Below are 25469 nucleotides of genomic sequence, written 5' to 3'. Positions count from 1 at the left end.
ATTAGTGTAGGATAAGTATAAATGGGTGGTTGATGGTCGGCACAGACTCGGTGGGCCGAAGGGCCTGTTTCAGTGCTGTATAACTAAACTAAACCGCTCCACCACTGTATTTCTCTCATTTAAGGTGCTCCTATCAACCTACCGAATTGACCAAGATTTTGGTCACCTGTTCTAATATTTCCTTATGTGGCTTGTTGTCAAATTTTGTTTGTTAATTCTCCTATGAAGTGCCTTGGGGCGTTTTACCATGTTAAAGACACCATATAAATGTAAGTTTTTGTTGTTCTTTATTATATGCATAGAAATATTTCAAGAAACTTGAAGACTATTCTATACATATTTTATCTTTCCAGATAAAAATCAATGGAGCACAGCATGTATCTCATCTGCTGTCAATCTTCAAATTATATTTTCCTCTCTATTGAAACTGAACTCTGACCTGTGTTCAGCAGGGATGCTCAGTTGAATCAATTTTTGGTATCACAATTTACTCATGCTGACAAATTTTCAAGCTCCCTCACAAGCTACAAAAACAATGAGCTCTACATTTCTTTAACTACAAGCACTACTGCCCACTTATGATTTTAATATGGATTTAGGGAAAAGGGCTCATCAATGTTGCAATACATAATAAATTAACACAATATCAAGGGAATATAAGAATGTGATCCCCATGGGCAATGTATATGGTGGAATAGTCAATTTGATCATATTGCAGTACCTGATGCCATGAGTTCCCAAATTGGCTGTGCTGTCTGGAAGAGGTCTGCAGGCAGGCCAGCCAGGTACACCTTCCAGTCTATGTTAGTGGCAAATTCAACAGCAACAACCACAACTTGCACTTATTTAACACCATTAATAGAATAAAATGTTCAAAGCTTCACAGAAGTATCAATCACACAGAAATTGACAATTAGCCAAAGAAGGAAACACGAGGCCAGGTGACCAAACACTTGGTCAAAGAGGTAGGTTTTAAAGGTGGAGAGAGAGGTGGAGAGGCGATAAGGTTTGGGAGAGAATTCCAGAGCTCAGAGCAAAGATGGCCGAAAGTGCAGCCACCAGTGGTGGAGTGAAGGATACAGGGAATGCACAACAGACCAGATTTGGAGGAAGGCAGAGTACTCGGAGGGTTGGAGGAGGTGACAGAGACAGGGAGGGACAAGGAGAGATTTGGACATGAGGATTTTAAAATTGAGGGGTTGGTGGACCAGAAGCCATTGTAGATCGGCAAGCTCAGCAATGATGGTTAAAGAGGACTTATGTGAGTTAGCATACGGGCACAGAATGTCAGATGACAGCACGGGAGAGGCCTTGGAACAAGTTGCCTCTCTGCCCTCTTGACTCAGGAATAATATCCATATATGCATGAGGGAATATAAAGGAGACAGATAATATCATAAAACATTTTAATGTATTGGAGACAAGGAGAAAAAGATGACCAGCCCTAGCCTTCAGGAGAATCCCTTGTCCCTTCAGATCTGGAATCAAAACTTGAATCCAGTTTAGGCTGATGGAACAAAAGTCAATTCTTCCTTGAGAGTCTAAAATCAGATGCGGCCAGGGCAGTCTGAACACAGTACGTACTTACAGCAAAAAAAAATGGCTCGTCGGTCAATGTCACTATGGCTCAATGAGTAGCATTCTCACCTCTGAGTGAGAAGGCCCAAATCCCAGTCCAGTGAGCATAGACATCTAAGCTGACACACCAGTCCAGTACTGAGGGAGTTCTGCACTGTGGGAGGTGCCATCTTGCAGATGAGATTAATTTGAGCACCAGTCTGCATTCTCAAGAGGATGTAAAAGATCCCATGGCACTATTTGAAAAAGACTATGGGAGTTCTCACTGCTGTCCTGGCCTATATTTATCGCTCAACCAACATCACTAAAACCAATTATCTGGTCGTTATTATATTCCTGTTTGTGGGATCCTGCTGAGTGTAAATCAGCTGCCATGATTCCTTATATTGCAACAATAAATGCGAGTCTTTATCTCCATTGCTCAGCACAAAGTTGCAGGCTCATTCAGAGGGACCACTGATGTGGGGAAAAGGAAATTCCAAAACAGTGCATCAAAGGACAGCTTTAAAATGAAGCTAAAAAATGAAAAAAAAAACTTGCATTTATATAGCGCTTTCACAACCTCAGGGCCTCTCAAAGTGCTTTACAACCAACGCAGTACTCTTGAAGTGTAGTCGCTGCTATAATCTAGAAAATGCAGCAGCCAATTTGCCTGCAGCAAGGCCCCACAAACAGCAATGTAATGACTGGTAACAAGCGATGAGATTCAGACATAACGGGCAGCTCAGAGACAGCATTACCGTACACTTTTCTACAACCTCTGCTGCAAATGACCCGTGAGTCAGAGACTGACAGTAGCAGCAACAGGTAAAAAAAATATTTCATATTCCCAGCAACAGCATTCCTCAGAAGAAAAATAAATAAATACAAAAGATAGCGATGCAAGAGCACAGATATCTACAGGCACATGTGTTGGGGGCAAGGAGGGGGGGGGGGGGGGGGGGGTTCAAAGGTTGCAATATACAAAGTACAATAAATATTTTAATAGGGGAATAGTTCCAGACTGAAGATTGTTGCTGGAGCCTGTAAATCGGAGTGGCCTTGCTGAAAAGGTGGTGTGTAGAGTATTTTGACAATAGTCGAAGTACAAAGTCACATTGCTAAGCAGAGCTATCGAATGAATTGACCCATGGACACTGCCTGCTTCTGTTCACCTGTCGATAGAGCAACAGTGGCTCACAATACTACAGTCAATCCATGGTTTGAGGAAGCTTCACACCCAACCTGCTCATTGTCACCAATTGTGAAAGGGCTGAGTGAGTTAATGACAGAAATGAGGGGACAACTAAGAAATAAATACTGAATTTTGTGCTGTTGGTTTGCAGCTGGGCTTTAAACATCTGGGGAGAGGAAGGGTTTGTTCCTCTGGTCGCTGTGTGTTGGTGACATCATAAACTGAGCAGGAAGATTTCCTGTCTTACTATCTATAGCAAAAAATTGGGGGTAATTTTATCCTAAACAGTCCAGCAGGGAATTGACGGGATTGAATTGAATGCCCATTTTACACTCCACCTCATTTTAGCTTCCGTTATCTTGTAAGGAAAGTAAAATCTGGTGAGCTGTAAATCGGGCAGCTGGGGCAAGTTAGGTTAAAATTAAGCCTGATAAGTGCATTTTAAAAGATGCATTAATGTTTTCACTAGAAATAGTGTTCAGGGAACGTCCTGCACTAACATGTAACTACCAGAGTTAATCTTCTCTCAAGATATTCTTACCTGCGACAGCAGAAAACAGGCTAAAGCTATTCAGAGCTAAATAACAACAATATTCCTTTTTAATGCAACCCAGATTTCTTTTAAAGAGTTCCTTTTTTTATTTTTACGATAAACAGCAAATTCCAAAAGGCTTGACCTTTCTTGGACTCTGCAAAGAAAACAAAACTGGCATTTACACAGCATTTTTCAAGTCCTCAGAATGTCCCACGGGACCTCACAACCAGTGACTTATTTTTAAAGTGGAGTCACTGTTGTTTCACGGGCAAACATGGCAGCCAATTTGCACACAGCAAGAGTCTAAAATAGAGCGGGCTGGATTTTGTTCTCTCCCAGGCATCAGGTTCCATGGTGGGGGGGTGGGGGGGTGCGGTGGGAGGCATGAAGATGCCTCCGGGAAAGGGCCGCCATGCAACCCGACGCCAGGAGGGCCCGGTCCGATACGATTGGCGGCAACGAGGCCTTGTAGCGACCCCCACCCCCGACCCCTGCCGCTCCGCGACGGGACCCCAATTTGAATATTTAGATAAATTAAAATGAATGAATTAATGACACATCACCGCCTGAAGTCCGGCTGCGATCCAGGGAAACAAAGTGCCACGCTGGTGGGGAGGGGGGAAAGAGCGAAGTTTATCAGTGCAGGGGGTGGGGGGGAGCAGGGTCAAATTAACATCAAGGGTGTAGGGGATGGTGAGAAGGGTTGTAATTGAAAGTTTGTGCACTTTGTGGTGGGGGGGGGGGGAAGGTGAGATGGTAAAGGTAAGTGTTTGGGGGGAGGGGCAAATAATTAAAGTAATTGTTATTGCAGGGAGGGAGAAGGGCAAAAGGAATGTATTTATTTATTTTAATTCACTTTACCTTTAAATATTTAAATTTCCCAATCGGGCTGACAGCCCTTTAAAAATGGCGTCAGCGCCTGTGGGGACATCGGCAGCTGTCACATAGAATTCAGCCCAGCAAATGAGTTGAATGACCCATAAATATGTTTTGCTGGTGATGGATGAGGAATGAATGTTAGCTGGACAATTCCCTACTCTCCTTTCAATAGTGCCATAGAATCTCATACATTCACCTGAACAGGTAGAAGCTGCCTTAGTCTCTTCAGAAAAATAATACAATTTATGCTCATGTTGCTAACAAAAGTAAGAAGCTACAATCTTTAGAAGTTTTCCTGTTGAGGTTATTCCTCTCAGCCACCCACCCCATAGATTTTGAATAAGATTTCTCCCTACAGCTTGCACAGGAATAAGACAGAATTGGAAACATATGCCTTTAACCATTCTGAACAAATGCAATTATATACAAGTCAATATAACTTGGAAGATGATCACAGTACCTTGCTTTTGGGTGGAGGGGTGTTTCTGCTTTTCTCTGTCTGGATGTTGTTGGGTGATAGAGTGTTGCTTAGGCTGGCTTGTGACATGCCATGCAACTTGGCTCCAGGAGACACCTGCATCGCAGCAAGTTGGGCTGCGTACAACTGCTGTAACAGAGCAATGGATATCATTTATAAATACACACATTCCTTGTCAAACCTGGTGTTAATTCCACAATTTTTCACTGACCAGAATTGCCTCATTTTAGGCAATTCTTCATTTCAGCTCCATCCACTTCGCACTGCTTGTACCAAGAAGCCAAAGGCAGGCCATTGAAAGGTTGAAAACTAATGTAGAACAGGTGCCAAAAGCAACTTTATTTACTATGTTAAGGCTCAAACCACAGTAGCATTTTACCTCAGTATTACAGCATTTGAAATTTCAGGTAATTTTGCAGAGACTTTTGTTCAATTGGATTATTACCATCACTTTCACCCAATGTAACCTTGGCTGCGACAGGGCCAGTCATTATCTATTCTCTGAGTTGTCAGCTGGCAGGTAGGTAACAAAAAGACTTGCATTTATATAGCATGTTGTATGACCCCAGCAAAAGCCAAAGTGATTCACAGTACACTTGAAGTGTAATCACTGTTGTAATGTATGAAATGCGGCAGCCAATTTGCACACAGTAAGATCCCACAAACAGCCTGAGATAAATGACCGCACAATGTGTTTTGGTGGTAACACTTCAGTGCTGTACTGAGTGAGTGCTACACTGTTGGAAATGCAGCCTTTGGATGAGACGTAAACCCGACACCCTCTCTCAGGTGGAGCTGAAGGATCCCCTGGCACTATTCAAAGCAGAGCAGGGGAATTCTTCCTGGCTATTATTAATCTCTCAACCGACAGCCTGGAGTCTGTACTGAAGGGAACACGTGACCTTCTGCTTCAGAGGTAAGACCGTTACCATTGAGCCTTAGAGTGTGCTGGAAGTTGTGTAAGGACAGAGTTGGGCTGGCCAATGATCTCTACCTCCAGAACACATATCAAAGATCCTGCAAGCATTCATTGCTGAAGTGCAGACATGAAAACTGCCTCTTTGGGTGAGTACCAGTGGTTCCAATATCCCAGGATCAGTACACTGGTTAACACTTTTGGTAAAGGTGCTTGGGTTAGCTGACCATGAGTTATTTGGTTTATTAACACAGACTGTGCTTCATACAGAAACCTGGTTGAGAAATGAAAGGGCTGTGAGTTGAAAACTTGCGGACTTTAGCGGTCAGGTGCCGTATGGGCCCACCCCTCATGAAGAAAGACAAGCTCCTGAATAATGAGACTCCACTCCCGGGTTGCTTGACCTCTCTGCTCCATTCTACAGTCTGCAACCCTGTCGTTCCAGTATCAGGATCGATCTCTTGCATTTCGAGGGCTTTACTTCAGGCTGCAGGATGACAGCTTCCCTTACATGGCAGCCCTCACGTGAAGGGAAACATCTCGGAGCACTTTACAGGGCTTGGTCTTATCACCTCATTGGCCTGAATGTGTGTACTGGAATTGTCCTTCCCACCTCTGCCAAAGGTGCTGACATGGGTATGGTTCTCAGGACTCCAGAACCCCCTGCTGCTATCATTCTAGCGCCTCAGTAGTGAATGTCAGGAGGGTATTTGGCTCATTGGCACCACTGGCCAGGTTGGTCCAGTGCCCACACAGCATTTACACACCTACGTTCTCCAAGAACCGTCACTGAATCAGAAGTGGCTTTAGGGGTGTGCTAACCATCCAGGATTGCTCTGGAGTCTCCAACAATGAAAGCCGGAGGGACACTGAACCCAATTCCTGACTACCAACTCATGAGTGCAGCTCATTCAGCACAAATTAAGGTTCAAATCTGCTGACCCTCCGAATGTGGCTTTCATTGTTAGCTAAAGTTCCATTCAGCTGGCATAGAGTTAACAATCATATTTCACACTCATGATTAGAAACAAAATTATATTTTTCTTAACCGCCCCCTCTAATTTAAGGAAGCAAAATTTAACCACCGATTTTCATTTAAACTTTTTTTTTTGCTATGTAATGAATTCTATATTTAAGCATGATTTAACAAAGGCCAGAACCGTTTATTATTTTCAGACAGCTTTTTTGCTTCATCAATGATATTGCACAGCTGTACTTCTCTTTTCTTCACTGTAATTTCCCCACCCAGTAATTCTTAATAGGGAGACATTGTGGTGGGGTGGGGTGTGTGGGGAGGAGGGAGGAGAATACCCCACATGAGGCACTTTCTTTCATGTTGAAATGTACCGTATCATTTCCCAAACAATAGCAAATATAATGCTCACAAGTAAGGAAGTTTGCTTGTAAATCGCAATGTGATTTTAGGTAATTTCAGTCCAATTACACCCAGTTTGTTCCTCTGATTGCTCCAGTGTGTGCAAGAGAATAAACATGCTCTTCTGTGAGCTGATGCATACTAAATTGCTGACATCTTGCTGTATCCAGTCCACTGGTTCAAAGCTTATTTGCTGTTTGAATTGAGTTCCATTACAGGGGCCAATAACGATCACTCAGCATCCTGAATGGAGGTATAGTCGACCTGACAGCCACTTACTACTGCACGAAGCATTCACTAGCAACAAAGCTCAGAAGTGACTGAAGAAAAAAAAGAGTGCCGGGTGACAATAAAGGATGTGACTCATCTGCCCTCTGGGGTAGCCAGGGGTACGGACGGGGCAGAAGAAACCAGAAGGGGAAAGAGAAAAAAAAATTATGATCGAGAGAGAATGAAAAAAAAAAAATCTGGGTCACGATGAGGTGGAGGAATTTTTTAAATATATAATTTCCCAAAAGTAAGGCTGGGAGGTCAGTGTTTATTTGCAGGGGGAAGGGGGGAGGGGTGCAGGGGAGGGTATGAGAAGGGCGGACAAGGGAATGAGGGCTTGTTTACCAAATCGAACACAAAAGCGAATATTAATGCAGAATGACAGATTTCCTCATTGTGCGAGGATATTTTTTGGTGTGGGGGAGGGGTGGGAGTGTTGGAGCCAGATTCAGAGCTCGAGCTAATACTTCCTTATCAAGAAAAAATGGTGTGTAGGTTAAAAAGAAAAGCCAGCTGTTGGCCCCAACCTCCTCCTCGCTATTCATTTCACGTCAAAGGAAATTGAGTATTAAATTCCGACCTGGCCAAAACATCTGCACATCCATTCAAAGGAATGGCAGCTCCCATGTAAGTGGAGGCATATGCAAGGAACCTGCTTAGCTGTTGTGCTTTTGCCACATTAAGCAAAGTAAAAAAAAAAGCTGAGCTAGTCACCTGTAATAATGAACATCATACAGCTGTTCATTTAGTGCCGGTCTGCGGGACTCAGCTGCCTATTCACTGTCACAGCAGTCACACAATAAAGCAAACTGACAGGAGCACCAGTGAACATTTCCGTTGAGCTTCATGGACTGTTGTGCGCTGTGAACTCAAATTGACGGTAACTCCACTAAGAATGGGCTATCAGAAAAGGAGATACTTTCATCACTGAACTTTACTTTTGAGGATTCACCCATGGCCCCGTGGATAGCACTCCAACTTCTCAGTCAGAAAGTCATGGATGCAAGTCACACTCCAGAGACTTAAGCTCAAGATCTAGGCTGCAGTAGGGGTGCAGTAGTAAAGGTGCCATCTTTCAGATGAGACAATAAACTGAGGCCCCATCTGCCCTCTCAGGTGGATGTAAAAGATCCCATGGCACTATTTTGAAGAGTAGGAGAGCGCTCCCCAGTGTCCTGGCCCATCATAATTTTGGGGGGGATCTTGCTCTGTGCAAAATTGGCTGCTGTGCTTCCTACATTACAATTGTGTCTACACTTCAAAAGTACTTCCTTGACTGTAAGGTGCTTCCGAACATCCTGAGGATGTGAAAGGCCTGTATAAATGCAAGTTTGTTACATTCAATTCCCATGGTTCCACAGGTGACAGGTTGCCATTTACACAAATGCCCAGCTCCACAAGTCAAAATGTTCTAACGGGAAATGTTATACTGACAATCTAAAGCAATTCAATTTATTTAATCAAATAGTTATTTTGGGTGAATCTGTTCAAACCTTAGAAGATTATAAAGGATGTCAACTGACATCTTGAAAGATACAGATAATTATCTGATAAATCTATTCATTCATGTGTACCTTTAGGCACAAGAACATTAATAGAACCATTAAAGAATGTAAATTTATTACCGTCAGTGTATAATTTGCTTTCATTGTTATAGTTCTGTACATCAACCATACTAAAAGTGGTGACTCCAACAGTCATCAACATACCAGGGCTGATCATTGCACAAAGTCAGAGCCAAATTAATTCCAGACTGACCCCAAAATCCTGTGACTGCAATAGAAGGCTTTGTTACCACTACACTTCCTATTCCTTCTTGAAATGATAAACTTTAGGAATGAAGCCAGTACATGCAGTCACTGAGATGTCACTTGTACAAACTTTGATTGACTCTACATCCCCAGTGGCAAAGATGTCAACTGCTGGCATCTCCCTGGGATCAGGGGCTCGAGTACAGATAATACTAAATACTATCTTCAGTTACACATCAGTGAGGAAGAAACAAAGCCAACCAAGGATTGAAAAGGAGACTCCAGATTTTTGGTTCTTCTTGCACTTGGCAATAAGTGAGTTAAAAGACCCGCTGGGCACAATGGAACCATCCCCTCGATGGAAAAGGGTTGCTGATAAGCACTACAAAAGCCACTGCGTCGTAAAAGTGGAAGCGCAATCTTTTGGATTTTTTTTGCTAAGATTGTCTCTATTCATTAAAACCTACAACAACTTGTATTTATATAGCGCCTTTAAATATAGCAATACACCACAAGGCAATTCAAAGGAGCACAATCAGAAAATAATTGACACCAAGCCAAGGAAAGAGACATTAGGACAGGTCTCTGAGATAGGTATTGAGGAGCATCTTAAAGAAGAAGAGAGAAGTAGAGAGGCAGAGTGTGCTAGGAAGGGAATTCCAGGGCTCAGGATCTAGACAGCTGAAGGCATGGCTGACAATGGTCAATCAAGTCAGCTGCTTACATAATTGCAATGGCATCAATCTCCTAGTGCACCAGGTTCTCTCTCGCTCCCACACCACCACGTGACAAACAAGGTGACAGCCCATGAGAAAAAAGAAAAGATATATTTATAAATAATATGCTGCTGAGTTCTGCACAGTATTTAGTGCAGGCAGCTTGCTGAGTTAGACATGACAAAAATGAGCTATGATGCAGAGATTTTCAATTCATTCGCAGTTATAATCAGGATGGAGATGTCCTTTAATTATTGCATCAAGTGCCTACTGATGAACACTTACTCAACTGAGGTGATCATGCCATATTATTACCTAAAAGCCCAGCTCAGTAAGGCTCCTATAAATGGAAGCCTACGATTGGCACTGGGTGAGGCAGTGCTACACAGCACTTTTTTTTAACACCTCCGAGACAGTTCAAACCCAGCACAGGCTGGTGGGATAAAGTCTCCTGTCTCTGCTGGCTCCACTGATCAGTGGTGATGTCAAGAAAGCCTTCTTCACACAAAGGGCAGTGAAAATCTAGGTCAATTGAAAATTTCAAAACTGACAGATTTTTGTCAGGCAAGCGTATTAAAGGTTACAGAACCAAGGGGCGGATAGAGTTAAGATACAGATCAGCCATGACCGAATTGAATGGTGGATCAGAGATCTTGGAAGGTTGGAGGGCTGGAGGAGATTGCAGAGATAGGGAAGAATGCTTAATTAGTCAGCTTTACTCTTACTCAAAATAACTAGTACTATTGAGTCAAGCTGTATATTGGAAATATTTAAAATTATGTTCAAACTGTCAGAAAGTGCTTCAATTCCCTAGCCCCTTTAAGGTTAAATAGTCTTTCTGTGAACACAACATAGCATTTGTACTTGATGTACGTGTTTATTGTCATTTGTACCCTCATCCCTTTCTCATTATGGGTTGCGAAAGGTAACATTGGTGTGGGAGGAGTTCATTGTCACTGGTTGGTCACGCATTAGAAATTAAATTAAAATGTCCTTAGCCAAGAAGAAAATAGATCACTAAACGACATCCCACCACTCCCCCTTTTTAGGTACATCTTTTTAAGGCTGATAAGCTCAGATTCCTCCCCTCTTTCTTCAAAACCCAGACTCTACCATGAGGCATTTGCCTTGTGGATCTTCTCTGTCTCCAGAGTTTGACATCTCCCTTGTGTCTTGGTAACCAGAACAGTACAATTTTATCACAACTTACTCTGACTTGAGTTCTACTGTTCTGGCTCTAGCGAAACAGTCCATATGCTTTGTTGATTGTTGCTCCATTTTAGTTGGAAATGTTTAGTGTCAAACATACCAAGCATACTCTTGGCTCTCTTACAATGTCATCCTTAGCTATTCCCATACCATTCATAGAGTATGTGATTCACCCATTTTTCTCTTCCATATGCGATTGTCTGAATTAAATTCCATGGGTGGAATCTTATGAGGCCAGCAGAGGTGGGGCTGGAGGTGGGACTTGGAGGGAAATCTGAAAGGTCGCTGTCGGGTCGGTGGGATGATGCACTCCCACCTTTGGGCAATTTTGCCAGAGGCGAGTGAACAACTGAAACGACTACCTGCCTGGCAATGGTAGGTAGCCGATTAGTGACAATTAACTCTGAGGCCATATTAGGGATGCTGCAGAGATCTTACCATGGACAGACAGGCCCCATGCTGTGGGCGAAGCCAGGCAGGTTCCTGGAGACAGCTTCCTGGTGGCAGGCTGAGAGGGCTAAGCGAGGCCTTCTTTATTCATTACCCCCTCTCCTCCACCGGAGCCACCTCTGCCACTGGGCCACAACTATGGCTGCAGAGTGGGTCCCCTCCACAAATAATTTCAATAATTTTATATATCTTCTGAGGGCTCCTCCATCTTAAGGCGTCCTCACGTTCTCCTGTCTGCCACAGCAGTGCCCACCTCTCCAGATGGGTCTGCTGGCAGGACAACCCTACGAGCCCTCCCATTGGCCCAGCCAGCTGCCTGTTCCACCTGCCATCCTTAACTGGATGGCGCTCCCAGAGGCAGCCTCTCAATTGGCTGCTTCCACTAAGGGTTGCGCACGCGGGTGGCCAGGCATCAGCAGTGGGGTCGGGACCCACATTTGGTCCCAACCTCAGGACATCTTCAAAGGTGGTAAGATTCTGCCTCATCTGTCATCTTTCTGACCACCTACAGGTTTTGTTCAACACATTTCCGAGCTGCCACCTCCAAATCCATTGCTTCTCCTTTTTTGGCATCATATGCAAATTTGGGCAATTTGTACTGAGGTTCTAAATTCAAGTCACTAATGTAAATTAGAAATAGTCATGGTCCCAACCCCGAGTCTTGGAGCACACCAGTGGTACTCCTCCATCCAGACATTACTCCTTTAAGAAGTACCCCTTGTTTTCTACCCTTCCTAATTCCTTATCCATTTGCAAGTCTTACCCTGAATCCCCATATCCTTGATTTTACCTAAAAGCCTTCCATTTGGAACTTTGTCAAAGGCTTTTTGTAAATCTAGATATAACACAGCATTGAGCTTATAAGGCAACTAGAATGTGACATCCAAAGCGTGCGAAAAATTTGCATATACATTAGCAAATCTTCTGTGGCATTATTCCCAGTAAATCAAAGGATGCACTATTTCATAATGACAGGAACATTGCACCATGTAATGCATTGAGTTAACTTCCAACAAGTTGCCAATCATACTTTGGGAAATCATTGAGCAGTGGACAGCTGTTTCCCCAATGAGAGTAAGGGGAACATGGGGGAGATAATGACCAGAGTGAATCTTGTTCATTGCTTGACAGCCATTTCACAACTGAAGTGGTTCAAGCCTAGGCACAGATGCTTAATTGCCCTTTCACTTGGGGAATGGCATCAGGACTGGGTTTGTGGGAGAAATAATAAATAAAGAAATATAAAAGGAAACTGGGCTTAATTTTAACTATTTACCATGACACCTCATAGTTGCAGTTTTTCAGCTAGCTAATGTGAGGAAAAATACTTCAGGCTTTGTTTGAAGGATTTATGGAATGCTTTTTATTAAAATGAATTTACCCAAAATTATTTTACTTTTAAATGAAGATTTTTTAAAAATACATACACACACAAAGGGTCACTGTTAAAGAAGTGGCAGGAAGGAAAGGAGGGCATCAAAACCCGTGTTCTTTAAAAACAACTTTAAAATTTCCAATTTTTTTTACACATTTGTGAACAATCAGCATGGCACATTTGCAATGCTTCAAAGGGCTGACCTTTGAACCTGGGTATTTAAGTCTGTGGCGAGGCTGCCTTTCTTTGTTTCCTCTGGCTTCATTTTATGCCAAACGAGATTTATACAGTGGCCTGATTGACCAGGCAGAACAATACTTGATTTTTAAAAAACAACTTGCGTAAAAGGCTAAAAAGGTAGCTTCACGTTTTGCTTCCAAAACTGCTGAAAATTTCAGCATTGTGTCAAAATCCCTAACTATCACAAGTATATCCCTTAACACAAGCGCCAAGGACTTACACAAAGTCCAGGCTTGACACTCCTCAGCAGCACTGAGTGAGTGCCACACTGTCGGAGGTGTCATCTTTCAGATAAGATGTTAGACTAAGGCCCCATCTTCACTCTCAGGTAGACATAAAAGATCCCACTAGCTCAAAGACGAGCAGGGGAGTTTCTCCCCAGTATCCTGGCCAATATTTATCACCAAAACATTGTGCTGGATTTTAATTCTGGGGTCAGGACCCTAAAATCAGGGACATTTCCAGGTTCCGACTCGGCCTAGAGTCGGCGCCCGACCTGATTTTTGACATGTTAGCTAATTAGTGGCCAGGGCATACCTTCCAATAAAGGATGATGGGTGGGCTCCCAAGGCTGGAGGTTCAATAGGAGGCCCTCCAGCCCTGAGAGATTGGCAGCACCCCCAACAGAGGTGGGCGCTGCTGATGCAGCTAAGAGACAGAGAGGGTGACTCAAGATGGAGGCACCCTTTCTACATTTTCAAAATGAGCATATAAAAACTGGCCACAGCTGCCAAACCGCTATTGTGGAGAAGGAACCCCTCCACAGGGAGGCCCGTGGACACAGCTGTGGCTATTTCTCAGTCACGACTGTGGATTTGGGACGGCGGTTAAAAAGCAAAATGTTGAGTGGTTGTCCCTGATCTGCTGCTGGGAGGCCACTTCCATTCATTGGCCTTATTTCAGACTCAGTGGGGGGGGTGGGGGGGGGGGGGTGCGGGGGGCTCAACTTGCGGTGCGGGTCCTTAATAGGCCTGTCTGCCTCCAGTCCTGCATCTGCCGCTGTTTAAAAATTTGGCCCATCATATCTAAAAAATAGATTATCTGATCATTCTCACATTGCTGTTTGTGGGACCTTGCTGTGTGCAAAGTGGCTCCCATGTTCCCTACACTACAACAGGGCGGCACAGTGGCGCAGTGGTTAGCACCGCAGCCTCACATCTCCAGCGACCCAGGTTCAATTCTGGGTACTGCCTGTGTGGAGTTTGCAAGTTCTCCCTGTGTCTGCGTGGGTTTTCTCCGGGTGCTCCGGTTTCCTCCCACAAGCCAAAAGACTTGCAGGTTGATAGGTAAATTGGCCATTATAAATTGCCCCTCATATAGGTAGGTGGTAGGGGAATATAGGGACAGGTGAGGATGTGGTAGGAATATGGGATTAGTGTAGGATTAGTATAAATGGGTGGTTCATGGTCGGCACAGACTCGGTGGGCCGAAGGGCCTGTTTCAGTGCTGTATCTAAAAAAAAATCTAAAATCTAAACAACACTCCAAAAAAATAGCACTTCCTTGGCTTTAAAGCACTTTGGGGTGTCTGAGGTCATGGAAAACTCTATAAAAATGCAAGTTCTTGCTTTAAAACACTGGTCAATGTGGAGCTGAGCCATATCAATCAAATAGGTCCCATACTGTTTCAATGAGTTTCAAGTAGGGACTGTAATTGCCGTCAGCGTCCCTGGGGTAGGAAGAGAGTAGATTTCTTTTGCAAGACAGAAGAGCACCCCACGGTATAAAACCTAAATACAAAATGCCTTCTATTTATTTGCCAACATGGCTAGTGAAGTGTTCTGTTGTTGTGCATTGGCCTCCGGAGACTGGCCTTTAAAGGGTTAAGGCTGAGTTCCACAACACCAACTACAGGAGCCAGACATATAATTCTTGCTCACTACACCTTGCAAAGAGCTCAGCTTTTGCTCTTACCCTTCAAAGAAGCGACGCATGCATTACAAATCACAGGAACAACAGCACATCCAGCTGCTGCTATTGAGGTAAATTCATTACATTCCTCGACTCGACTGAAAGTATTAAGCACTGGCTGATCTGTTCTCCACAAGCCAATCCTCGCACAGAAGAGTAATCCATTACAATATGTTCCAACATCTGCCTCCCCATATGATGCATGACCTCTTCGATTGACCCTCTTTATACAGCGCCAGCGTTCCTGTTCATTACAGAAGGAGGATGAACAGGGTGCTCATCTCATCTTCAGGTCATCAACCAGTAAATACATCTCCATTCAAAACTGGACTGGTACACGCACAGCCTGAATCTCTTTCATACCCAAGCATAATATTCTCATCATTTATTTTCCAATAGCTAAGCCACAAATTGGTTGACTTCCCCCACTCCCCCTCCCCTTCCTCTTTCACATTTATTTCTTTTGCTCTTTCTTCTGTTTATGAGCTCAGCAGCATAGGACCTGTCATTCACCACACCAGCAAGAGATGTATGGTACATGAAAACAGTGACCTTCTCTCTGTATGTGACAAGATCCTCAGGTCAACCTCCTAAATGGCAGCCCTTGTGACATTCAGTCAGCCTCCAACGCTTCTAGTGAGGTAAATCTAAAACTAATTTATTATCAATCACCTCTCTTACAATAAACACTTAAAGGCTTCTTGCAGCCAAAGACAATAAAGGCTGGTATAACAGAAACAGCGTTCCACAAAGTACCAGCTATTTAACCATGACATTGTCCTTTAAACTGAGTCCTTAAACTACGAGGCCTTTTTATTACGTGAAGGAAAAGTTTTTAAGACTGCTCTCCTCTTTGTATTAGTGCAGTGCATTCTCCAATGTGCAGAATGTTGCTGAATTATAATTGTGTTTTTGTTTTCTCCTTTTGCTCCATATATACATATGCATATGACTGGTGCTCTTGCAGCTGTGCAATACTAACCGGATGTGTAATGCTGATTCTACCTGCCCCTGCAGACTGGAGCTGGACAGCCCGGCCCTCCTCACCTATCGGAACGCACACTCATACAGAGGAAGGGCAAGTTTAGAACAGCACGAGTTGGCTAGGATCGACTTGGAGTGGGGAAAATTTGCCCACTGATTCAGAAACTGTGCAAAAAATAAAAAGGTAGAATTTAAATTTGTTCTGTTTGGAAAATAGAAGTTAAAATCTTAAATATCCCCTGTTTAGGGTTGCCAATTCCGGTTGGGCATATTCTTGGTGCTTTCGTCATATGACCTCCCACCACCGAGCACCCTAACCCAGCTCTCCCGCCATTTCTCAACTCAGCATATCCATCCTCAATGTCCCTCTCCTTCCCACACCAATCTAAACAGGAATAGACTTCATTACCCAACTGGATAATACTTGAGTGTCAGTCAAACAGCTGCTTTCCCCTGTCCATTAACTAAAAAAAAGTGTTCAAATAAATTATCTTTTAAAACATAATTTTTTAATGCCCCAATGAGTTTACTCCTGGGTTACTTGCAGGAGTGCCCTGAAGATTAACCTTTAATTCCTGGAGGTTCCAGGAAGGGTTGGCAACAATACCCCTGTTGCAAACTACAAATTTGATGGCAATATCTATGTATAAAGCAGGCCAGTCTATTGATATTACAATTTTCTTTACTTATAAACAGCCTCCTGGTTCCCACCTTTAAACAGTCGTTAAAATCAACCAAATCCCTTCAGTGCTTGCACTTAGCCTGATGCCAGGAGAGACTGAGCTCACTATAAAGGCAGAGATGTCTCACCTTTAATGTCTTGATCTGGCGGTGTACATGGGCAAAATGTACAGACTATAAATGAGTAAATGTAATATTCATGAAAGAAGGATCCACAGATTGCCAATAATCCCCTTGATGTGAATGACTCAGTAAGGGTAAATTTAACTTTGGGCAATGGTATAACATGGATGAATTGGCACATTAGCACCCCCCCCCCCCCCCCCCCCCCCACCACCACCCTGTGATATGCAACGCCTGATTCTCCTCCAATAAAAGAAAGGAATACTTCTATTTTCATGACACCTTTTATAAGCTCCAGACATCCCAAAGAACTTTACAGTGAATTTAGTACATTTGTAGTCACTGTTGTAATGTAGGAAATGTAGTAGCCAGTTTTCAGATTCTGGGTTCCACAAACAGTTATGTGATAATGACAAGATAATCTGCTAGTTGAGAACTCCTCTACTCTTCTTCAAAATAATGCCATGGGTTCTTTTACCTCCACTGAGAGGGCAGATGGGGCCTTGTCCTGTTATCTCATCCAAAAGACGCAACTCCAACAGTGCAGCACTCCCTCGGTACTGCACTGCACTGTCAGCTGGATTATGTGCTGAAGTCTCTGGAATGGGGCTTGAACCCACAATATTCTGACTCAGAAGTCAATGAAAGAAAAAATCGGGCAGTGTGTTTAATGGCAGCTATTTCAATATTGTCCGTGGGCTATTTGTGGGGCTTGAGGAGGTTACAGAGATAGAGAGGGGTGAGGTTGTAAGGTATTTAAACACCAGCATGAGAATTTTAAATTGAAGGCATTGGAGGGCTGGGGACCAATACAGACCAACAAGAACAGGGGTTATGGATGAGGACTTGGTGCGAGATAAGATACGGTTGGCAAAGCTGTGGATGTACAAAAGTTTACGGCACGTGGAAGATGGAAGGTTGGCCAGGAGATCTTTGGGATAGTTGAGTCTAGACTTGACAAAGGCATGGATGTGACTTTCAGCTGGAAATGGGCTGAGGCAGGGGCAGAGACAGATGATATTATGGAGGTAGAACTGTGATAAGGTTACTCTTCGGTGACTGAAGGAAACACTGAAATATTTTGGCGATGAAGTTAGTGAATGTAAAGGTAATGCTCATCTTGATGCAGGTACAAAGTGATACAACATGAGCCTGTATTAATCTTGTTTGCTATCACATGACTCCCAAGTCTTCTTTGGAACCTACAATAAGACATGCAACTGTACAAGCAATAAATACTGCCCTTATTATCACCATTAGCAAATATGTCAAATATATTTCAGAACAGCTTATCTCTTTTTTGATCCATCTATCTCACTTACCTTCTCCCAAAAATAGAGAAACTACATTGGTAATGAACTGGAAAAAGGGAACTTTAATTTCTATATCATGCTTCACATCCTCAGGATACCCCAAAGTATTTAACAACCAGTGAAGTATTTTTGAAGTGCAATTACTGTTGTTTTGTAGGCAAATGCAGCAATATACACAACAAGCTCCCACAAACAGAAATTAGATAAATGGCTAGGTAATCTGCTTTTTAGTGATGTTTGATTGAGAGATAAATGATGACCAGGATACTGGGAGTATTCCTCTGCTCTTCTTTGAATAATGCCACAGGTACTTTCTTGTCTACCTGAGCAGGTAGAAGGAGCCTCAGTTCAATGTCATCCAAAAGATGGTAGCTCCTGGAGAAGTGTTATTATGGATCATGCATTCAAATCCTACAACCCACAACCTCGGACTCATAGGCAAGAGCGTTATCACTGATCCAAACTGTTACTATAACATAAACTCCTAATGAACTTCAAAGATAATTGTTTTGGTCATTACAAGGGTACTGTGCCTCGGAGCATCAATGTGTAAAGCCACAGACTGGAGTGGCATAATTTATTTTTCCCATTTCTGGGAGTTCCTGATCTGAGCCATGCCGTGCAGGGATATTCATCCCTTCATAGGGGAAAAGAAATATCAGATGGCCTGTTGTTGCTGTGTTATGCCTGGATACTGCTGAGTGGTATTGCTGAAGGCCTTGGAACAACTTACCTACCCCTTCCCTGTACTGCAACAGTACAAGAGAAGTGACGTAGGATTCGGGATGAAGAATTAAAATATAGCTTTGCTGAAAAAAAGAGAGGAACATATATATCCTGACTAATAAAAAAGAAACAAATGCTATTCAACGTGAGACTGGACATCTTGGCAAATCTAACACTGGGAAACTCTTGACATGTATTTTCTATTTTTCTGTGCTGCTTTTCAATATCAGTTCCTTAGCACACACCAAGGAGGGTCCAGGTTCAAACCAATGTTGAGTTAGCTGATCTCAACCAAGGCAAGGTTGGATAAATTCACTAAGCTGTCAGAAGGTCTTTTATTTGTCAAAGGCTACATTTTTATTCACTGCCCATCCCCAAATGACTCTTCCAAAGACCTGCCCTGTCCTTTAGACCTGAGAACCACAATATTAACATCTGTCATACCTGCAGCTGGAGCTGGCCAAGGCCTGGTGTTGCTGCTGCTGCCATGGTTGTGGGGATAAGCTGAAGAGGGTAGGGCTCATCTGTGAAAGAGAACAATGTTTATCTTAGAATGTCTTGTACATACTCCATATACCAAACCCAAGCACCAACCCCCACTCTTCCCAAAGCCCTGAGCTGTCTGTAAATATTGTTCCATCTGTAACCTTTAACTTGCAAATCTCAAAATGAAAACCACTAATAAGCTGCACCAATATGACAATGCACAATGACGATTATATACACCGAAACTGCATCATTGCCATTTCCTTCAGGTTACCTTATAGACAGGTGTCTTAATGCAGCTTTAAACATGCTACCATCCTCCTAGTGTAGGCCGCCCTGGCAGCTAACTCCTCCCCACCGGGCTCAGTACAATGGGGCCATTCCAACATAACATGGTGGAATGCATTAATGAACTCCATTGTCTCAAACCGATGTGGTATGCAAGAAATGCAAATATTTCCTCTGGATCTGATCTGTATTTTACAAAGCTCATGTAGGTTTAATCCCTTGGTAGCTGATTTAATATAAATTAATCCAAAAATCATCTTTGACCAAATAGTCAAAAATTCCAAAATGTGACAACCATGCAAGTTCCAATGACTTTGCAGCTGCTGATTCAAGATATCTATCATCATTACAATCTGCCTATTCAGCTGAGTCATTGGTTAATCTTAACTTTGTGTAATACTCACTTCAATGGAAATGAGAATAGGGAGAGATGCAAAATGGGCTGCCAACTCACTATCACCCAAGATCTACTCCATGCAGTTCAAAGACTGGCTGGCCATCTTTAGGTTGACAAGGTGAATGATTTTAATTTAAATTGAATGCAAAATGTTGTTCTATTCTTCACATTTGCTTCAGTTGCATACTTGGACTGAATTCATCCTTGCAAGCAAAAGAATTCTGGCCTCACCATAAACAGTCTATTAATTATATGCCAATCTTAGCACTTCAATTGAAGCCTTTAACTCAGAGACAATTCCCTCAGTGAAGCAATATCTCTTCTGGTTAAGTCCACTGTGTAATGTCATGTTCAGTTTGGTGCCTATCTATGCAATATTCAGGTAATACCATGTTGAATTAAGCACTGAGTTTCAAATGAGTCACCTACCACTGATACATTGGTGTTTGAAAGAATCATAGAATTTTACAGCACTAACAGAGGCCATTTGGTCCATTGTGCCAGTGCTGGGACTTTGAAAAAGCTATGCAAGTTGTCCCACTTCCCTGCTCTTTCCCCATAGCCCTGCAAATCTTTTCTTTTCAAGTATATATACAATTCCCTTTTAGAAGTTACTATTGAATCTGTTTGCACCACACTTTCAGGCAGTACATTCCAGATCATGACAACTTGCTATGTGAAAAAAATTCTCCTTATCTCCCTCTTTGCCAATTAGTTAAAATCTGTGTTCTCTGGTTACTGACTCACCTGCCAGTGGAAACAGTTTCTCCCTATTTACTCTATCATAACACCTTATCACATTGAATGCCTCTATTGAATTGCAAATTAACCTTCTCTGCTCTAAGGAGAATAATCCCAGTTTCTCGCTTCTCTCCACATAACTGAAGTTCCTCATCCCTGGTGTCATTCTGGTAAAATTCCTCTGTGCTCTCTCTGAGGCCTTGACAACCTTTCTAAAATGCAGTGCCCAGAATTGGAAACAATACTCTAGCTGAGGCCAGTCAGTAATTTATAACTTCCTTGTTTTTGCCTTTTATCATCTCAGAAATCTGAGCATACAAAATTGATGTGCAGGAAAAGACCAGCTGGCCCATCATGCCTGCTGCACACCATGATGACCAGACCATCATGACTATCATGAACATCTGTAGAGATACAGCACAGTTAGGCTTCTGAATGAACATGATACCGGCTTACACAGTCGACATTGTAGTTCAATTAACACACTGCTGGACAAGGTGGAATTCTCCTAGTGCAAACTACAACAAAACTGCTGAGACGAAATATGACTGATTCCAGGACATAATGCTAATTCAACGGATTATCCAGATGCTATTACAACAAGCTGAACAATGATTCAGATCCATGAAAGTGAGGTAAATGGATGTCTTGGAGATGACATTTTACTAATGCTCCAAATCAAAATTCAGAATCATACTAACCAGTATCGTTTACTCAGCCGCATTTACAATAACCACCGACTGTTGTAGATGAACAGAATGACAAAGGGTCCAAAAGCTTGAGTGGGTTAATAATCATTGCATGAATTGTAAAGTCTTCAAATTCCTGCATGTCTAACATTGCATTGTTAGATCATGCATGATGTATGTGAGCTTTTGTCAAGTGCATGCAGAAAATATAAAGCAGGGTCCTCCAGACACCCAAAAGCCAAAGTCTTCCAGCAAACAGGTACCTAATGCCTTATTTCCAGACACAGCTCACGTTTTAGACCATCCCTATTGATCAGCAGATCACATTGTTGATTGTGTCAAACAATGTTTGACCTAAGGCCTGATAACTTCAGCCTCCAGTAGGATTTATCCAGACTAGAAAGAATTCAAAGATTGATATTGCAGATACCCAATGCACTTTTCTTACTGATGAGATACAGGAGATGGTTGGAAAATGGGAAGTCTCACTCAAATCTGTCCTAAAACCACATTTCATCCAATACAACAATTTGGATTTATCTAGCACCTCTAACCTGTTAAAATATTCCAAGGCATTTCATAGGAGCATTATCTGACAAAATTTGATACCGAACCACATATTAGGACAGGTGGCCAAACACTTGGTAAAACAGGTAGGTTTTAAGGTGTGTCTTAAAGGGGAAAAGATAGGTGGCAAGGCAAAGAGGTTTGAGGAGGGAATTCCAGAACTTAGGGCCTAGGCAATTGAAAGCATGACCACCAATGGCAGGGCAAAGTAAGTGCATGAGGCACAAGAGGTCTGAGTTGCAAGAATGGAGATTTCTCAGAGGGTTGTAGGGCTGGAGGAAGTTACAGAGACAGGGAGGTGCAAGGCCATGGAGGGATTGGGATTACATGGTTGAGAATTTTAACTGAGGCTTTGTTGGAATGGGAGCCAGTGTAGGTCAGCGAGGATGTTTCCTACAGCCCTACATTTTTCTACTGAGCTGAAGATGGGCAGTCTCTCAGGCATGGACAGAGATGTGCCTTGGCTCTGACCAACTTTCTGGCTCTGGACGCAACACGTAGTCTCCTGGGCTGGTGCTGGAGAGCTACAGGGACTTAACAGGCAGTCACTGAAATGCCTGAGGAAAACGAAAAGAGAAAAAAAAATTTACATTCAAAATTTTCCATGAGTTGATGGACCAGTGTATGATCAGGCTCTGAACCTTTCCTGCCATATTTACGTCATTTGACATACAACTGTGCATATGCAGGTAGGCACACCATAAGTGGCTAATTCCACTGCAAGGGATTTATGGGGATGGGGATTAGGACCAGTACTGAGCATGTTTCCACTCAAGCCTTTCCCCTCCCGAATACCCTGAATAACCAGCATGGTGAGCAGGTGGAATATTGTTTTAAGTGAGCTTGTTTAGGTTAAAAAAAACTCCAAATCCAGTAAACCATCAGGTTTGTTGATTCATATTCAGAATAAAGTATTTAGTCATAGTGGCATGTACAACAAAAAGAACATCACAGGAACATTTACACTCCCAAAGATGTGACTTTTAATCCCTGGTGGCAATAATGGAAATATATTCACACACAAAACAAAATTCAATTTTCTTTGCATTACAAGCAAGTGAAAGAAAACACACACACACACACACACACCACACACACACACACACACACACACACACACACACACACACACACACACACACACACACACACACACACACACACACACACACACACACACACACACACACACACACACACACACTCCGATCCCACATCCCCACTTTGGATTTGTATCTGTAGAGTTAATTCTCAAACTGCACAGCCCTACTATCACACACCATCCCAACTTGGACATATATCGCCATTCATTCAGCATGGCTGGGTCAAAATCCTGGAACCACCTACCTTACAGCATTGTGGAAGTACTTCCACCACACGGAATGCAGCGGTTCAAGAGAAACGTTTTCACCACCACCTTCAAAGGACAACTACAACAAAAGGTAATAAATGCCACAGACATCCACACTCTGGTCACCACACTTTAGGAAGACTGTGAGGGTCTTTGAGAGGGTGCAGAGAGGATATTTACCAGAATGGTTCCAGGGTTGAGGGATTTTAGCTACAAGGTTAGATTGGAGAAGCTGGGGTTGTTCTCTTTGGAGTAAAGGAGATTGAGGGAAGATTTGATAGAGGTGTACATGATTATGACAGGTTTAGATAAGGTAGACAAAGAAAAGCTGTTTCCATTAGCTGATCATACAAGGACTAGGGGACACAGATACACGTTTTTGGGCAAGAGATGCAGAGGCAATTTGAGGAAGAACTCGCTGCCAATGAGGGTGATGAAAATGGAGATGATGGGCTGGATTTTAACAAGTCCACGATGTTGGGCTCCGTGATGGGGGTGGGGGGGCAGAACATGGTTGCGGCAGAGACCCTGGAGGCCCTGGCCTGATCCTACCGCACCCGCCGCAATCTTTGGCGCAGCAGCCAGCACTCCCACGCCTTCGATTCCCCGTCCGGGGAATGCAGGCGTGACACTGGCGTGGAGTGGGCGTGAGCTAAGATTTTTACTATGTGGTGGGGGGCAACAGGGTCAAAAAGGAATCATCAGTGTAGGGGATGGTGGGAAGCGGTGCACTTTCAACTTTGTGCAGTCTGTGGGGGGGGGGGGGGGCCAGGTCAGAATTCAAAGGAAAGAGTTTTTGGGGGGAAGGGCAAAAACTTACTGTAATTTTTATTGGGAGGGGTTGGAAAAAGGCGTTACAGTTTTATTTTGTACATTTTGGGGAGGGTTCACTTCAATAATTCAAATTTGCTAGTAGGGCTGGCTGCCCTTTAAAAATGGCACCAGCGCCTGCACGCTGGCAGCTGACGACATTGCTGGCATCAGTCAGTCCGCTCCCTCTACATGATTGGGTCAGGGTTGCCAGGCTGCCCAGGCCACCTAAATGAGCCACTGCGGGGGAGATCATGGTGGCTCTAAGGTGTGTGGCTCGCATGTGTGGGCTGCCATTTTTTGAGTTCGCCGCCGAGAGCGACAGTGGGCTCTTAAAATCCAGCCCGATGAATGATTTCAAAAGGAAGTTGGATGGGCACTTGAGAGAAAAAACCTTGCAGGGCTATGGGATACAGCAGGGTAATGGGACTGATTGGACTGCTCTACAAAAAGCCTGCATGGACTCGATGGGCTGAATGGCCTCCTTCTGTGCTGTAATGACTCGATGACTATTGCATCCCAAGAATTAATATTAAACCCCCATGCCCCCACTTCAACCCGAATCCCTTTCCCCAGCATCAGTGTCAAATACAATCATATGTTGCGCTGGACATCATGGGATTACATCAAGCCATGAGGGCACTTTCCATGTCTACACTACCCCTTTGGCGAGAAATACTGATATTTGCATTCCTTCTGATCTGTGACTGGAGGGAAAAGCTTTCAGGCTGTAGTTGCAGCTTTGTTTGCCACAATAAGCAGTGCAATTCACTATTAGTCACTCACATTGTTGTATTTAGTATAATATTCTGCTGGAAGTAAAGATATCAGGCAGAATGGTCAAATTAATAATGATGTCATTATCGCCTTACTGACGATGGTCCCCAGCATTTAACAGGCATCTGGCATCGATAGGGGCAATGCAACACCAGAGATGGTTGTATTAGCCAAGCATCAATGTGGGAGAACAGAATGGCAGCTGTCGATCAGTGGGATTTGTCAAATAGTCCATGTTGGCTAGTTTTTTTAGGTAAAAATGAGAGGCTGCCGTCCCTTTACGCTACTGCAAAGCACCTGGCTCCTGCAAACAATGGATCTTCCACCTGTCCTCCCTCTCCCGTTCATTCCCCCCCAAAAACAGACAGCAAAACTGTCAAAAGCTCGCCCAAGAAATGTTTAGATGGGCTTGAGCGTGGCAGGCTCACTGGGGACATTGCTGGCTCAAGTAGGCAGCTATAAACCCTGCCTCGCCAAATTTAAACAGGAAGATTCAAGCAAGAGCAAAATCTGAGCCAAGATCTCCTATTTCACTAAATGTAAAATGAAAATGATTCAAAATTTAAGAAGAAAGCAATTTTGAAATGAATCAAATGATAACCTAAGAGGGAAGATTCCACTATGCATAGATGCCCAGACCACATATTGTAAAACTACTTGCTCCGAATCTGCGATTTTCC

General features: G+C 43.3%; 1 protein-coding gene across 9 annotated transcripts in view; it reads right to left on the bottom strand.

The window, feature by feature from the left end:
- Nucleotides 1–25469, bottom strand: part of sox5 (SRY-box transcription factor 5) — a 334797-nt gene that overhangs the window by 72778 nt on the left and 236550 nt on the right. For all 9 annotated transcript variants that reach the window (XM_068058885.1, XM_068058889.1, XM_068058890.1 and 6 more), the window contains 2 exons: nt 19128–19207; nt 4627–4773 (listed from right to left, as the gene is read on the bottom strand). In XM_068058885.1, coding sequence (XP_067914986.1) covers nt 4627–4773; nt 19128–19207 — 227 coding nt within the window. The remainder of the gene's footprint in view (nt 1–4626; nt 4774–19127; nt 19208–25469) is intronic.

Source organism: Heterodontus francisci, chromosome 27, assembly GCF_036365525.1.
Source record: "Heterodontus francisci isolate sHetFra1 chromosome 27, sHetFra1.hap1, whole genome shotgun sequence".
NCBI classification, from domain to species: Eukaryota; Metazoa; Chordata; class Chondrichthyes; order Heterodontiformes; family Heterodontidae; genus Heterodontus; species Heterodontus francisci.
This window is presented reverse-complemented; position numbering and strand designations above follow the sequence as displayed.